Source organism: Pelodiscus sinensis, chromosome 15 (genome assembly GCF_052426305.1).
Source record: "Pelodiscus sinensis isolate ZL-2025 chromosome 15, ASM5242630v1, whole genome shotgun sequence".
In the NCBI taxonomy this organism is placed as follows: Eukaryota; Metazoa; Chordata; order Testudines; family Trionychidae; genus Pelodiscus; species Pelodiscus sinensis.
In genome coordinates this window covers 30,694,393-30,709,645 of record NC_143066.1, presented here as the reverse complement: position 1 = coordinate 30,709,645, position 15,253 = coordinate 30,694,393, and the positions used below count along the sequence as shown (strand labels likewise).

Below are 15,253 nucleotides of genomic sequence, written 5' to 3'. Positions count from 1 at the left end.
AATGAATGTACTGCCCTGAATGCCCTCTGCTTATCCCCAAAGGTATATGCACCCCTGCTTGAAAACCACTGGACCAATAGATAGAACCAAGATCACAAACCCAATGTGCAAAATCACATTGAGACCGTATTGCCCTACTCAGCAAAGCTGGGTCAAACACCCTGGCTGCGTCTAGATTGCATCCCTTTTTCGTAATAGGGATGCAAATTAGACGTATTGCAATTGCTAATGAAGCAGGGATTTAAATCTCCCCCGCTTCATTAGCATAAAAATGGCTGCCGCTTTTTTCGGCATGGAGCTTTGCCGGAAAAAAGCGCCAGTCTAGACGCGGATATTTCGGAAAATAAAGCCTTTTCCAAAAGATCCCTTATCCCTTATTTTAAGAAGGATAAGGGATCTTTCGGAAAAGGCTTTATTTTCCGCAAGATCCGCGTCTAGACTGGCGCTTTTTTCCGGCAAAGCTCCATGCCGAAAAAAAGCGGCAGCCATTTTTATGCTAATGAAGCGGGGGAGATTTAAATCCCCGCTTCATTAGCAATTGCGATACGTCAAATTTGCATCCCTTTTACGAAAAAGAGATTCAATCTAGACGTAGCCCCTGGTGTATTGCTGGACCCCCCAGAGTTAGAGACGCAGCCTGGGCTTATAAGCAGTGAGTTAACCTAAGATGCATTATCTCCTGTTTCCAGGTTTTCTTTCTATGCTCTGGGTTATAATTTTTCCTTTCCCTTGCTTCCTTTGTTTCAGATTCCACATGAAGCAGTGACCTAAGTGCCATGCACATCCTTGTTTACTTTCCTCTTCTTTAACACAACATCCTGTCCCAAAAATAAGATGTCTGCGGGGGGAGGGTGATTTACTGCATTGACTGCTTCTTGGCTGTCAGAAATGGGACTAGAAGTGAGATGCAGACATTTCAGCACTTAACCTCAGCCTCTGCTCTAAGCTCTAGCTGCCTTGCTAGCACATACTGGACAGTCCACGAGGATAAAGGGATGTCTTGAAATAGTCATTACTTTGAAATTTGGTGCTGTGTAGACACACCAAATTTCAAAATAAGCTATTTCAAAAGAGAAGCGAAATAAGATATGCAATTTGCACATTTCGAGTTTAGGGTGCTGTGTAGACGAACCCTAAGATAACCACTTCATGACTGTATAGATATCTCATTACTAGAGAGAAAAGGCAGTCTAGTCTGCCTGGGGGATTCTTTTATTATCAAGAACTGATATGTGAATGTTAAACCTCTCAGAATGTTGGTGTGTTTGCATCTAGGGGTGTTTGAAATATTCAGAGAGCTGAAATATTCAGACCCTAATTCAAATTCTCAGCTTCCCCAACAGCTGTGTATTCAGATTCCAAGTATATCTCCCTTTTCTATCCTGCAGAAGGCTGCAGAGCAGGAAGCTTCAAGATATCCTGAGTTTGTACACAAAACATGGCAGGTTTTATTTGTTATACATGTCATTTCATCTCTCAACATTGTTACAAGAATGGCCCTACTGCAGCAACTATAGCTAACCTAAACCATATAAGCCACAGCAGATCTAAGCAGGAATAAATAGAGTGAGTGTCACAATGTCCCCGGGAAATAGACTTATTCCCCACCCCTCATCCCCCATTGTATTTTAATTCCTCTCTTTTCTCTGAAACCCTTTACTGGCACAAACATGTTTATTCCAATAGTTATTTTCTCTCTGCCTTTTCTTCCTTCCTTCCTTCCTGTTTCCATTCCACTTCCCTCTGTGCCTGCAGCTGGCAGAAGGTAAGCAACACCATCAAATTTAAAGCCTTTGTCATATGATGCCCCCAATTAGCAGTCAGCTGATCCTTCTGAAAATCCTTTGTCCTGTAGTGACTTAGTAGTGAGCTGCTTATGCTTCTGAGTGTGAAGCACAGAGGAAGTCGGAGTTTTCCAAGCCTAGAAGCTTTTAAGTGGTCTGAGATTCATGCAGTGCCTTGGGCTTTGTTTACACTACAAATTGATGGTCTCTGGATAAGCGAGTAGCTCTCTGCCATCCTGGGCACTTCTTCTCAATGGTACTGGCATTGTTCAGGTGTAATGCCACTGACGTTACTAGTGTTACACCAGGGTGAAACTGGTGTAGCTGAAAGGAGAACCACCTGACTGCTGTGGTTCACCAGGCTACATTTTAAGGCGAGTTCTCTTGGATGAAGGAATTTGTGTTTTACTGAGAGAGTGGATGTGTCACTGGTGATCTGACCTTAGTTTGTATCCCAGGAGAGAGAAGGTGCAGATGCTAGTTGCAGTCCTGCTGGATAAATGGGAAATATAGATTAATGCGGCCCTTTGGGGAAATAAGTGGGTCCTTAAAATTAAGAGGAGCAACAGGACCACAGCCCTTCTGAAAACTTGCATGAAATCCTTAACTTTATGGGGGGGGGGGCAGGGAAAGAAGGATCTAAAAAACATCAATGTCTGATTTTCATGAGCACCAAACTCCTGTTTCCTTCTTCACACACGCTCCCTAAAAATTCGGAGTGAAATAAGCAATTGCAGCAAGGCTGGCTGTTTGCCTGAGGGTTTGTTCATTTGGTTTTCCCTTTTTTTCTCAGGCATGTCAATGCATTGTGGTGGGAAATTCACTGCTTCCTTTTGAAAAGCTCATCGTGTTCTAAACCACATTGATCTTTCAGAGGGAGTGAATTTCACGAGAGATGTGTCTGGCTGAGCATGAGCTCAAGATCACTTGAAAATCTTGCTTGTGAATTTGTACTGTATGTTAGATATGGACAACATTGATTTCTACTGACAACTAGTTTCAGAATTCTTGCAGGTCTGCTATTTGTAATCACTGGTTCTTCTTTTTAATGAGGTTGGGTCAAACCTTGATACAATTCCATGCATTCCAAAAGAGGCCCTACAGGGGTGAATTTGGTGAATATTTCTCTATCACTCCACAGATTTCTATGTGGTTTCCATGTTGTTCATCCAACAATAAACTATTTGGGGGGAAATCACTCTTTCAATCACACTAATGTCCACATGACATGTTGTTTGACCTTCGGTCAATGAACACTAAATCAGACCAATTCCTGTCCATATTGTTATCTGTTTATTCTAGCCATTGGCTGCGTCTAGACTGGCATGATTTTCTGCAAATGCTTTTAATGGAAAAGTTTTTCCGTTAAAAGCATTTGTGGAAAAGAGCGTCTAGATTGGCACAGACACTTTTGCGCAAAAGCACTTTTTGCGGAAAAGCATCCATGTCAATCTAGACGCGGTTTTGCGCAAGAAAGCCCTGATCGCCATTTTCGCCATCGGGGCTTTTTTGCGCAAAACGGTTCTCAGTTGTCTACACTGGCCCTCTTGCACAAAAGCATTTGCGCAAAAGGGCTTTTTTCCAAATGGGAGAGTCATTGTATTTGCGGAAGAACACTGACAATCTTACATTAGATCATCAGTGTTCTTGCACAAATTCAAAGCAGCCAGTATAGACAGCTGGCAAGTTTTTCAGCTAAAGCGGCCGCTTTTGCGGAAAAACTTGCCAGTCTAGACACAGCCATTGTGTTTCTGTACAGCTCAGTCTAGGAGACTCCTAGATAACAAGGCTGGCAGATGCAGAAGTTGGCTTACATATGTTTATAAAAATAGGCCTCCAGGTAATTCATAGTTATAGACCCAAAAATTACACATCGTAAATTTAAAGTACTTAAAAGGGCACTCAAAACTTAAAATTACTCACTCTTTGATGCTTATAATTATTCTTAGGAAGCTGAAAAAAACCTCTCAATATTGTCCTTTCATTTATCATGGTTGCACTGATTTTCCCATTTGTTTCTTTTTAAATAGATCTGAAATATACTTTGCTGCTTTTATCTTTAGATGATATAGCAGATATGATTCTGACCTCTTGCTAGATTTACAGTGATGGCAATCCATTCACTTCAGTGGAGTCACTCCTGATCTACACTGGTGTGAATGCAGAATCAGACTCATAATACCTGATGCCAAAGAAAAAAAAATCTATATCACTAGTAGCATCCATCAAGCCAGAATATTTCTGAAAAAGAAGCAAAAAACCCCTGGTTAGTGGGTCCACAAAATGATAGTGCTTTGGTGTTTTTGTTGTTGTGGTTGTTTAATGGCTTGGTGACAAGGGGTGGCCTTCTCTGGGGGTCCCCTTGAGTTTAGTCCCCTTGTGTCCTACCTGCTAGAGTCCCTGCACACGATCCCTCTGAGGGGCATAATACAGCCCAGAGGCCAAAGTCCACACATAGGTCCTTATGGCAGGGTTGATACAGACTAAGTTCATTCCTCAATCCCTCTTAGTAAGAGTTATATGGCCCTGAGGTCCCACAAGTCCCCGCTAGTATGAGTAATGTGGCCTAGTGGCCAGAGTCCACACTCAGGTCTCCTCTACCAGGGGTAAGACAGCCTAGCAGCCAGAGACCATATGCAAGACTCCTCTAATAAAAGTAATACGGCCCAGAGGCTAGTCCAGAGGCTTGTAAGAAAACTTCACCCTAATGGGCTACCTACAGAGGCAGTAGGGGACCCGGACCCTCCCACTCCACTGGCTCCCAGCCTAGGGCCCTGTTGGCAGTGGCACAGGTCACTGCTCACTCAGTGGGGAATCCTGCCGCAACACGCTGAGCGCCCGGAGAACAATTCCCCACCCTGGGCTACTTCCTACCGTTCCATGTTAAGCGCTCTTCTCTGCCGTCTTACTATGGGATTATGGCTCATGGTGTAGCTTCTCTGGGTCTGACTGCTGCTGTCTGGTCTGGTGCAGGGGCAGCCTGAGGAGGGCTGCAGCAGCTGGCGCCCCAGGCGGAACGCGCGATCGGTGCCCCCACCTGCACAGCCCTCAACGGTGTGACGTCATCATTGGGCGCCCGGGTGCCTCATTGAAGGCGGCACCATAGGCCACGGCCGAGTCGACCTATACTCACGGGCCACCCCTGGTCTGGTGGCGCCTGTGCCTCTGGTTCCAGAACTTTCTCCACGCCTCCTTCCCCTTCTGCAGTCAGCCCAGATTGAGCTGCCTCAGGGCCTTTTATAGTCTGGTGCCACTGGGAGTATGCCCAGCAGGGCTGTCAGAGAGGGGCTCGCTAAGGCAGCTGGGACCCACTCACTACCTGCTCTTCAGTGCAGGGTTGATATACCCCATCACACTTGGATATGACTTAGTAAGAGTTTTTTTAATAATAAGGTACTACAGCTTCAGAGGACTTACCTGTCTGTCAGGGTAACTTTGCAGGAAAATAACATTTAAAGATAAAGTACTAGAACATCCTCCTTAAGGCAAGATTTTGGTCCAGCCACACAGAGAGAAGGCTCTATTATTTTGTTGCTGCCATTGTTCACTCTGGTTGGGTGTTCTACCCTTCAGAGTCTGTCTTGCCTATTTACATTGTAAGATCTTTGACAAGGGTGGGGGAGACTTTCTACTCTTCTGTACAGAGCCTAGCACAATGGGGTCCATCTCTTGGTTAGATTTAAAAGCTATAATTAATGTGTATGGTATTTAACAGAGAAAAAAAAACACCTGGGCCCTGCCTTTAGGGTAAATAGCTGTATAAACTAGATGCAGGCCAGGGCATGAAACTGAAACTGCATTAGTAGCATTGATGGATGATCTGCTTCTGTCAGGGTACACTGCCGCTTTTTTTTTTTTTTTAAGTTGTGCAAAAAAAGCAGAAGAGCAAACACATTTTTGGGACATAGCCTCTGAGTAGAGGACCTATATCCAGTCTCGGTCTCCTGCACTTTTCTGCAGAATTCAATACTATTAACCATGAGACTCTGCTGTCATGCTGGAAAGAGGTGATAGCAGTCCAGAAGAATGCATGAAAATGAGCAGAGACCTTTCTGGGAGTCACCCAACCAGCAGTGATTGGACACTGCACAGCCGCCAGTAGATCCACTCAGTTCTGGGGTCCACAAAGACCAACTCTCTGCCGCCAGCCCTTTGCAACATCTACATGCAAACACAGGGGTGCTGGAAAAATGTTTATGGTGGAGGTGCCGAGAGCCATTGAACCAAACTGTAAGTACTGCATATAATGGACACCGTTTCATGTCAGGCAGTGCTGTAGCATCCCCACAGCCCTAGTTCCAGCACCTATGTGCAAACACTAGATGAATGATCCAAAGCAAGGACTCAAATGCCAGCAGTATGCAGGTGACACACTTCTACCTAACCCTCACTACATGCAACCACACCATTACCACCATGCTGGCCCCATGCTTGGATGAGATCAGGTCATGGATGAAGAACAAGCAGCTAAAGATGAACCCCAGCAAGACCAAGGTGATGCTGATGATGGGCTAGGAACACACTTTGAAGAGCTTGCAGCCATGGTGCTGTCTCCTTTGGTGGAAGGTACATGTCCCCGGTTAGTAATTCAGTCCACAGCTTGAGAGTTATCCTAGATTCTTCACTGAGGCTAAATTGTCACATAGCATCTGCAGGTAACACTCTATCATCTCTGGCTAGCTAGGAAACTCTATCTTATCCTGGAGTATGATGACCTGACCTCAGCTATTCACACCTTTCTCATTTCCCAGCTGGGCTACAGCAATATAATAGATCTGGCCATGAAGCCACCAGCACTTTGGAAACTCCAAATAGTACAGAATGCTGTAGTGAGTCTGGTCAGCATCCTAGGCTACTGTGAACACACTACACTTGTTCTCTACTCCCTGCACTGGCATCCCCTAGAATTTCAAATCAAGTTGGAGATTTTGGTCCTTATCTTCAAAGTATTTCATGGCCTGGGTGTCTAAAAGACCATCTAAAGCCCTGGGATGAAGACTGTGGTTGAGAACTCTGCTCCCGTAGCACAACAGAGCTGGCTATATTAACCAAATGCACTTCTGTGTAGGTGTAAAAGATTAAACTTCTTTTAAGGGAAGCAGTCAAGACTATGGAATGAACTCCCCTGAGAAGTAAGGACCATGCCAAGCTTCATCACCTTCTACCCCAGGTGTGGGGTGCATTTCCTTTACCTTGTCTTCTCCAACATACATACAGAGCAAGACATATGTTTAAAAATGCCTAAAACCTTACAAAAACAAGACACTTTTCTCCTCCTCGGCAGAAGGTGAAAGAACAAACAAAATATGACAGATGTGCAGTCACATTGCTTAATGCACTGAGAGGCGTTCAGACATTAGGGTGTTAAACATGGTATAAAAACAATATTGAATAAGGGTTGTCTACTTAAAGGGTGAAATCCTGACCCCATTGAAGTCCACAGGTATTTTGTCATTGACTTCAAACAGAGCTAGGATTTTACTTTAAGTTGATTAATTATCGACATAAGCTAACTTAATACAAGCCATTTCTTAACCATTTTACAGCATGGGCCACGCAGCAGTTTGCAAAAATTTCACTAAATGTATGAGACAAGTCCTAACTAAATCTCACGTCATTCCTGGGAGGCAGGTTAGGGCCATCCTGTCTGTCAACTCAGGGGCCATGTTTACACTGCAGTTAGATCCCTGCAGCTGGCCTGTGCCAGCTAACTAAGTGGCATGGGGTTCCGGGAGCAGAGCTATTTAATTGTGGTGTAGCTGTTCCGGCTCAGGCTGCTGCCCAATCTCAGGGCCTTTTCCACTTTGCAGGGTGCTAAAGCCCTGTCTCCTGAAATTTTGACTCCCTGCACCCTGATCCAGTTGTCACCTGCCTGGCCTTAGAAGCAAACAGCTGCAACTGGAACAACCACATGAGTTCCACTAAATGGACCAAAGCAAAATTAACACAACAACTGCAGAAACTGTTCAACTTGTGGAACTCCTTGCCTGAGGAGGTTGTGAAGGCTAGGACTATAACAGGGTTTTAAAAAGAGCTTGATAAACTCATGGAGGTTAAGTCCATTAATGGCTATTAGCCAGGATGGGTAAGGAATGGTGTCCCTAGTCGCTGTTTGTCAGAGGGTGGAGACGGATGGCAGAAGAGAGATCGCTTGATCATTACCTGTTTGGTTCACTCCCTCTGGGGCACCTGGCATTGGCCACTGTCAGCAGACAGGATACTGGGATGGATGGCCCTTTGGTCTGACCCAGTATGGCTGTTCTTATGTTAAAGGAAATTTTGTTGGAATAGCAGCCTACACACTTACTATGGCAGTAGACAATGTCACCATATGTAGGCAGATCCACTCACATGTACCATATAAGATAACAGGTATGCTCCCTAGGTGGTCTGAGACACAAGAATCACAAGCTTCAGCAATCTCACCAGTGAGAGTAAGATTTAGCACCCTTATATTTGGAGAGAAGATGAATTGTGCGATGTCATCACTGGAGTTGTTTGCTGTAACTGTCTGAAGGAGTTACTCCTCCATTGTCTACCCAGGCATAGAAGTAGCTAGAGCTCAGTTTGGCCACTGGCATAAATTAGTGTATCCTCAAAGCTTCTCTAACCTATGCTGATTATAGTAGGTCCAGAGCAAATCCCTTTCCAGCCACATAAACTTTCTGCTCCGGAGTACCCCTAAACCTTGGTGCCAGGAAAAGGTGGTACAGGGCCAGCTTTGCTATCTTTGCCCTATCCAAGGATCCCCTATGGAGCTGGATGCAAAAGGCACAGGACAGGTTTAAACATTTGTATTATGTTTATGTTATGCAGGGCACTATTTACTATGAGCTCTTCTGAAATGCTGACAAAGCCCCAAGATGCTAAATTGGCCTGGTTCGCCTTTCACACCAGTTTCATACAACTATAAGTCCATTGGCTTTAATGGGATTACTTTTGAAAAATGCCTTTGTGAGTCCACAAGCAGACCCCTAATATGCAGAGATGAGGAATGGGGACTCCTGTATGCTTGATTTGGCCTTCATACCAGTGTAAACCAGAACAGTTGCACTGAAAGCCAGCTGGTATAAAAGGTACTCAGCGTGGTCTCTTCAATGCGATGCTCTAGCAACTTCTGTCTGACTGCATGCTCCATCTTGAGTTATTTGGTGACTCTGAACTTGCGATCAATATTCTTATTCCTCTCACTGCGTTATATATTCCCCTTCCCCCGCTGTAATATGTTCTCCAGATCCATGAGTTATAGATGATTAGGTGCTTGTGCATCGTGCCAATACGACACAAAGTTGGATTCACTGCCAGTATCTTAATTATATTGCACCACTGATCATCCTAAAATGTTGCATGATACTTTAAACTTTAGATTTTTCAGGCTTCTTAACAGGGGGCCATGTAGATTGCCTGTGGAGTCTGTGGAAGTTACTACAACTAAATTCATTAGTTTGGGCATTTGGAATCTTAGTGTATGCAAATAGGCTGGCATAGTCTATGACCTGGTTATAACACCTCTTAAGAGGCACTGGCACAACCCTTAGTTCTTCAGTTGGTCTTTTATTAACACCTTGTTAGGGCAGTCTTCACTACAGGCTGGATCGATGAGCAACAATCAATCCAATGGGGGGCCGATTGACGCAATAAATCTACTGCCAACCACTCTCCCATCAACCCCGGTACTCCACCAAAATGAGAAGAGTAAGAAGAGTCTAGAGCATCAGTTGTTGACTTAACACTGTGAAGACACCACGGTAAACAGCCATAAGTATGTCAACTTCAGCTACATTATTCTTACAGCTGAAGTTATGTAACTTAGATCAATGGCCCATGATAGTATTGACAAACTTTAAGGTTGTATGTCTGCTCACCTCTGTTAGCATTCTTTACAATGGAATGACAACTTTGGGCGAATATGTGAAGTGTGAGCAAGGCCTGGGTGCACTGTACATTTCAAATGACTAACTCTGGCTTGTGAACTCCCCATTAGCGATGTAGCCATTTGCTTTTGGCGTAGGTGTGAGGTTATAGCAGATATCAGGTATCCGATTTGTGCATTTCACCGGGGTGGAGGGAGGGAATAATAGGGTGTGTCTTGTACTTTGAGGAAAACAACAGAGTTAGTTTGTAGAAGTTGTTTGTCTCTGGTGTGCTACAAATATAGGTCCATGAAACTGAAAGGAAATAGATTTTCACATGACCAGAACAAACACATCTAATGTATACAGTACCAAGAGATTTATACCCAGATCACATTTTTCCCCTGACTTAAGGTTCCTTTGCTGATTTTTCTTTCATTTCATGACAGGCAGACTGAAAATATTTCCCTTTCCCTTCACATAAATAGATGGAGATTTCTCTATTGAGTTCAAGGGTATTTACAATTCATTGACAAACAGCTTCCATCTGTGAAAAGGGAACCTGAAAACCAGGACTGGAGTACCATTCTCAACAGCCTTCTCTTCTTCCCATGTGCAAGCATATAGAAAGAATTCAGGCCGTTTTCCTCTGGGGAGGCAAAAGGAAGATAAGAGAGACTAATCCCACCTTGTGGTTTTAAGTGTCTCTCCCCCCTCACCTCTCCACCATGACTCAACAGGTCCAACTTTACTCCACACTGTCTAGTGACTTTACTCCATGATTGAGACCCATTTCTTAGGATTTGTCTATACTTACAAAAGTACAGACATATGTCAGACAAGCCCTTACTCTTAGAAGTTTTGTTCAGTAAAGGATAAGATTCAGCCATCCCTCTATCACAAGTGTTTGAAGAGAGACCATGACCACCATCCTGTTTGTATGGCTGCTCACTGAGCGGAATTACCCAGGAACCAAATTGTAGAATAAAGTTAAGCAACAAGATTTCTAAGTCTCTCTTGCAGGGGGCAGGCTGTGTTGTAGCTGAGCCCAAAGAATCAACTACCCCTGCTGCTGTCATTAACTTCTGAAAAATACCTTTGTGAGACCATAAGCAGACCTTAAAGTACCTAAAAGGGTGTTATAAGGAGGAGGGAAAAATTGTTCTGCTTGACCTCTGATCAAAGGACAAGAAGCAATGGGCTTAAGTTACAGCAGGGGAGGCTTAGGTTGGACATTAGGAAAAACTTCCAAACTGACAGGGTAGTTAAACACTGGAATAAATTATTTGGTGAGGCTGTGGAACCTTCTACACTGGAGATATTTAAAAGCAGGTTAGCTGGACACTTGTCAGGGATGATCTAGATGGTGCTTGGTCCTGCCATGAGGGCAGGAGACTGGACTTCATGACCTCTTGAGGTCTCTTTCAATTCTAGTATTCTATGATTCTATGATCCATTGGCTAGTTATTAAACTGCTCTATCTCTTATGGCAGATAGAATATCTACTTCAAACAAGCTCCCCTGAAACTCCCCTTTCCTGTCTTGAGGGCTTGAGGTTAATGGCTTTCTGCATGAGATGGTGCGTCAAAGGAGGGGCCTGGTTTTTTCTAAATGTTAAGCATGTAAGGAAGCAAAGCTCTTCTTGGGGCGAATCTAACCCCAGATAGGCACAAGCCTCCTTGGCCAATCACAGGACTGGAGCAGAAGCAGCCAGAGTCCTAGAAGCAAAGCGATGGACACTGTCAACCTCGTTGGTGCCACTGAATTGTTTCCAGGACCGGATCGATCCCTTTCCGCGCATCCTTCCCCGCTCTGGCTCCGGAGAAGCGAAGCACCGCTCCGAGTCCGACACAAGCGTGTCTCGCCCAGCTTCTCCCAGCTCCCAGGTGAGCTGCGGCTGCCGGAGTAAGGCGGGCTGAAGGCAGCGGTGGCTGCGGCCGGCCGGGCAGAGTCCAGGGAAGTGAGACCGAGGAGGGCAAAGACAGAGGCTTGCAGAACGCGGGCGAGCCCTGGCTCCAGCCACAGGGACTCAGCGCCCGGAGCAGACGTGCCGAGTAGAAGCGGGGAGCGAGAGGGCAGTGGTGGCCGGGGAGAGGTCGGGGCTGGCGGCCGGCCCGGTCCCGGGGGTGGTGAAGGGGCAGCGATGCTGAGACCATCAGCACCCCCCCTCCCGTCGGGCGGGGCGAGCCGCAGCAGCGGATTGGCCAGCGCTAGGGGCTCGGAGAGGAACTTGCCCGAGCGGCTGCCAGCCTGAGCCCGGCCAGGCAAAACAGCGCGCAGGTGACCGGCTGCCCTGCCGGCTTCAGGGCTCGCTCGGCCACGGCCGCCGGGCACAGGGCAGGCACGGGAAGGGAGCTGTCCGTTCAGCACCACTGGGACGCGCCTGCCCGCCCGCCCGCAGCCAGCCACGCCAGCCACCAGCCGGGGCGACGCCCGGGAGCAGCCGGCCGGCTGAGGCTGGTACCGGGTGGGGCTTTTCATGAACAGCCCCAAACTTCCCTGCTCGGCGCCTGAGACACCCCAGGGGTGGAGGAAGCAGCCAGCGCAGGGACCGGGCGGCAGGAGCCAGGCACAGAGGCAGGGTGTGTGTGTGTGTGTGTGTGTGTGTGTGTGTGTGTGTGTGTGTGTGTGTGTGTGTGTGTGTGTGTGTGTGTGTGGCTGCAGAGAGATCTGGGTGGAAGGGGTGTTTGTGTAGTAAGAGAACTGTGTGTGTGTGTGTGTGTGTTTGTGTTTGTGACAGAGAGAGATAGAGTGTGTGTGTAAGTGTAATGGTGTGTGAGTGCCGCGGTGTGTGAGTGCCGGTGTAGTGTGTGTAAAGGAGAGAGTGCGTGCAGGGGTGTTTGATAGTGTGACTGCCGGTGTGTGTGTGTGAGAGTGCGAATGCCGGTTGTATGTGAGAGTGAGAGCAGGGGTGTAGTGCGTGTAAGAGAGTGAGAGCAGGTGTATGTGTGTGCGAGTGGGAGTGCTGGGGTGTGTGAGTGTGAGAACAGGTGTGCGTGTGTGTGTGAGTGAGTGTGTGAGAGAGAGAGCGACAGCTGGGGTGTGAAAGAGTGAGTGTAGACGGTGTGTGTGTGTGTGTGTCGCTGGGCACGCCGAGGGAGCGGGCCGGGTGGGATGGGAGCCGCTCTCGGGAGATCCAGGACACACCGGTCCGGTTCGCTGCTCTCGGCTGCCGGGAGCGCTGAGCTCCGCACTCAGCGCCAGGCACCGATCAAACAGCTGAAGCGCCGTCCGGCTCCAGCCCCTGGCGCTGCCGGGTTCGCTGCTTTCCCCGCCGGCTCTGCGCAGGTGAGTGCGCTTACTCCGCCTGGCCGGCTGTCGTGTGGGGGCGGGAGACGGCCGGGGGTGTCTGTGAGTCCCCGCGGGGCAGGGCTGCTGGACGCGGGCGAGGGGAGCTGTCTGCCCAGCACCAGACCTGGGCCATGCGGAGCTGTCACTTGACCTGCCAGGCGACACTCCAGCTGTGCCACTAGCGCAGGCGGAGACTTTCCACTCTCCAGTGGCATCTCCCCAGGCAGCGGGGATTGCGAGGCTGGGGCAGACATGGCTAAGGGCTTCCTCCCACTCCTATCTCTGGGGAAAGGGGGGAGCGTGGGGGCCCCCGCTTTTCCAGGGACATCTGGAAATAAAGCACAAACGTCTACAGTTCCTGGCAGTGCTGTCCCGGGGCCAGAGCCTGAGGGCTTTGCTCAGCGTTTACTCAAGCCATTTGCATGGGAGGGCATCAGCCAGCTCTGAATACTGGGGCTGAAATAAAACCTCTCTCCAGTGGCAGGTTATTCTGTCACAGGCAGTTTCCTACCTCTTCCTTTGAGGCCTCTGGTGCCAGCCTCTCTCCAAGCAGGATAATGGATTAGGTGGACCATGGGCCTGAGCCAATCTGACAATTCCTATGTTCCTAAGGATTTAAAGGCATCGCCCCATGCATACGGCTGATAAACTCACTGGGAATCCATTTCTGACTATGTACCAATTCCCCACACATGACTGAGCAACAATTAAGAAAGGAAAATATTTACACTAGAACGTACTGATCCCCCCCTTCTTTTCCAGGCTTGTAGCATTGCATCAGCACACGCTAGAACCACTCAGGGTCCGGTGGTGGGAAAGGAGCTTCCTGGTCCTAGCATCATAGAGTTTAAAGCCGGAAGAGACCACCAGAAAGTCCAGTCTTTGCCAAAGGGGTGGGGTTTCTCTGATTGATTCTGTGTGGCTTGTAGGGAGCAGCAATGAATTCCTCCTTCCCTTTCCCAGACAGCCACCCCAGCCTGCTGCAGCTTTGGAAAGGGGAGAATGTGTCCCTGTCAGGGGTATGGAATGGGAGCCAGGAGCTGGACTGGGAGGAGCTGCAAAAGATGCTCTTGCTGTTTGCAAAGGAGCCTGTCACCATCAGCCTCACCATCTTGTACCTGTTCTCTTTTGTGGTGGGATTTGTTGGGAACATCATGTCCATCAAAGTGCTCACCCGGAAGCGGAGCAGTAGGATGTCCAGCCTGAGTGCCACCAGGAGCCTCCTTATTAACCTGGCCATCTGCGACTTGATGGTGGTGTGTGTCTGCATGCCCATCACTGCAGGAAACTTGATATACAAAGCCTGGGTGTATGGGGACTTCCTGTGCAGGGCTGTGCCCTTCATCCAGGCTGTGTCTGTCTCAGCCAGTGTGCTCAGCCTCACTGTCATCAGTGTGAACAGGTATTACAGTGTTCACAACCCTCTGAATGCCAGGTCCTTCTTCACGCAGAGGAAGATCCTCAGTGCCATTCTGGTGGTGTGGGTCCTATCCTCTGGGATCTGCATGCCCCTTATCTTCATGAACAAAAGGGACGAGATTGGGGTGGTGGAGGGACTGCCGCTGGTGTTCCCCATCTGCAGGGAAATATGGCCTCAAGAGAGACTCAAGCAAGCCTACAACTTCCTGCTCTTCTGTGCCCTCTACTGTCTGCCCGTGCTATTCAACATGATCATCTGCTTCCTGACAGTGCGCAGGCTATGGAGCTGCACCAGCCCGTTGAAAGAGTGTAACTCCCTGAACCGATCCCTGCCAGCCTCCAGGCTGAAGATCCGCAAGAAAGTGGCCCAGATGGTGGTGGCCCTAGTCCTGCTGTTTGCCATCTCCTGGCTGCCTGTCTACATGATGGACATCTGGATTGACTTCAACATCCCTAAATCGATGCAGGAGGTGACTCCATCTCCCTGGATCTTGCAGCTCCGACCTTTTGCTCAGTGGCTAGGCCTCAACAACTCCAGCCTCAACCCCATATGCTATTGCTTTGTTGGAAACCTCTACAGGTCAGCCAAAGAAATGAAAAGCAAATACCACCGGAGGATGGTCTCCCTTTTTAATTTTTCTCTGTCGGAAGGAACTTCACCTTCTTCGGTGCCTGAGTTGCTCTCTTACAGGGACTCCATGGACTCTGCAGGAAAAGGGTCTAGAGGCACCTTGGCCATGGCCCAGAGATGTCAGGGAGGCTATGATCCTAAGAACAATTGTGAAGCTCCACTGATGTCCTGTCAGCCTCTGTATCTAAACACCATCTCTAGAGAGAAGACTTCTCTATAATCCTGTTTGGGAAGAACACCTATTAACATATTTATCTTTATTAAAAGGTGTATCC

At 47.8% G+C, this 15,253-nt stretch overlaps 1 protein-coding gene and 1 long non-coding RNA gene across 3 annotated transcripts in view; one reads left to right on the top strand and one right to left on the bottom strand.

The window, feature by feature from the left end:
- The window catches only part of LOC149523557 (uncharacterized), a 79,791-nt gene that overhangs the window by 17,136 nt on the left and 47,402 nt on the right, over nucleotides 1-15,253 (bottom strand). The window lies entirely within an intron of this gene.
- On the top strand, nucleotides 13,867-15,227 carry LOC142818611 (galanin receptor type 1-like). Its single transcript, XM_075899527.2, has one exon. The coding sequence runs from the start codon at nucleotides 13,867-13,869 to the stop codon at nucleotides 15,196-15,198; it is 1,332 nt and encodes a 443-aa protein (XP_075755642.2). The 3' UTR covers nucleotides 15,199-15,227.

Coding starts and splice junctions, on each gene's coding strand:
- LOC142818611 (XM_075899527.2), top strand. CDS start 13,867: ATGAATTCCTCCTTCCCTTTCCCAGACAGCCACCCCAGCCTGCTGCAG.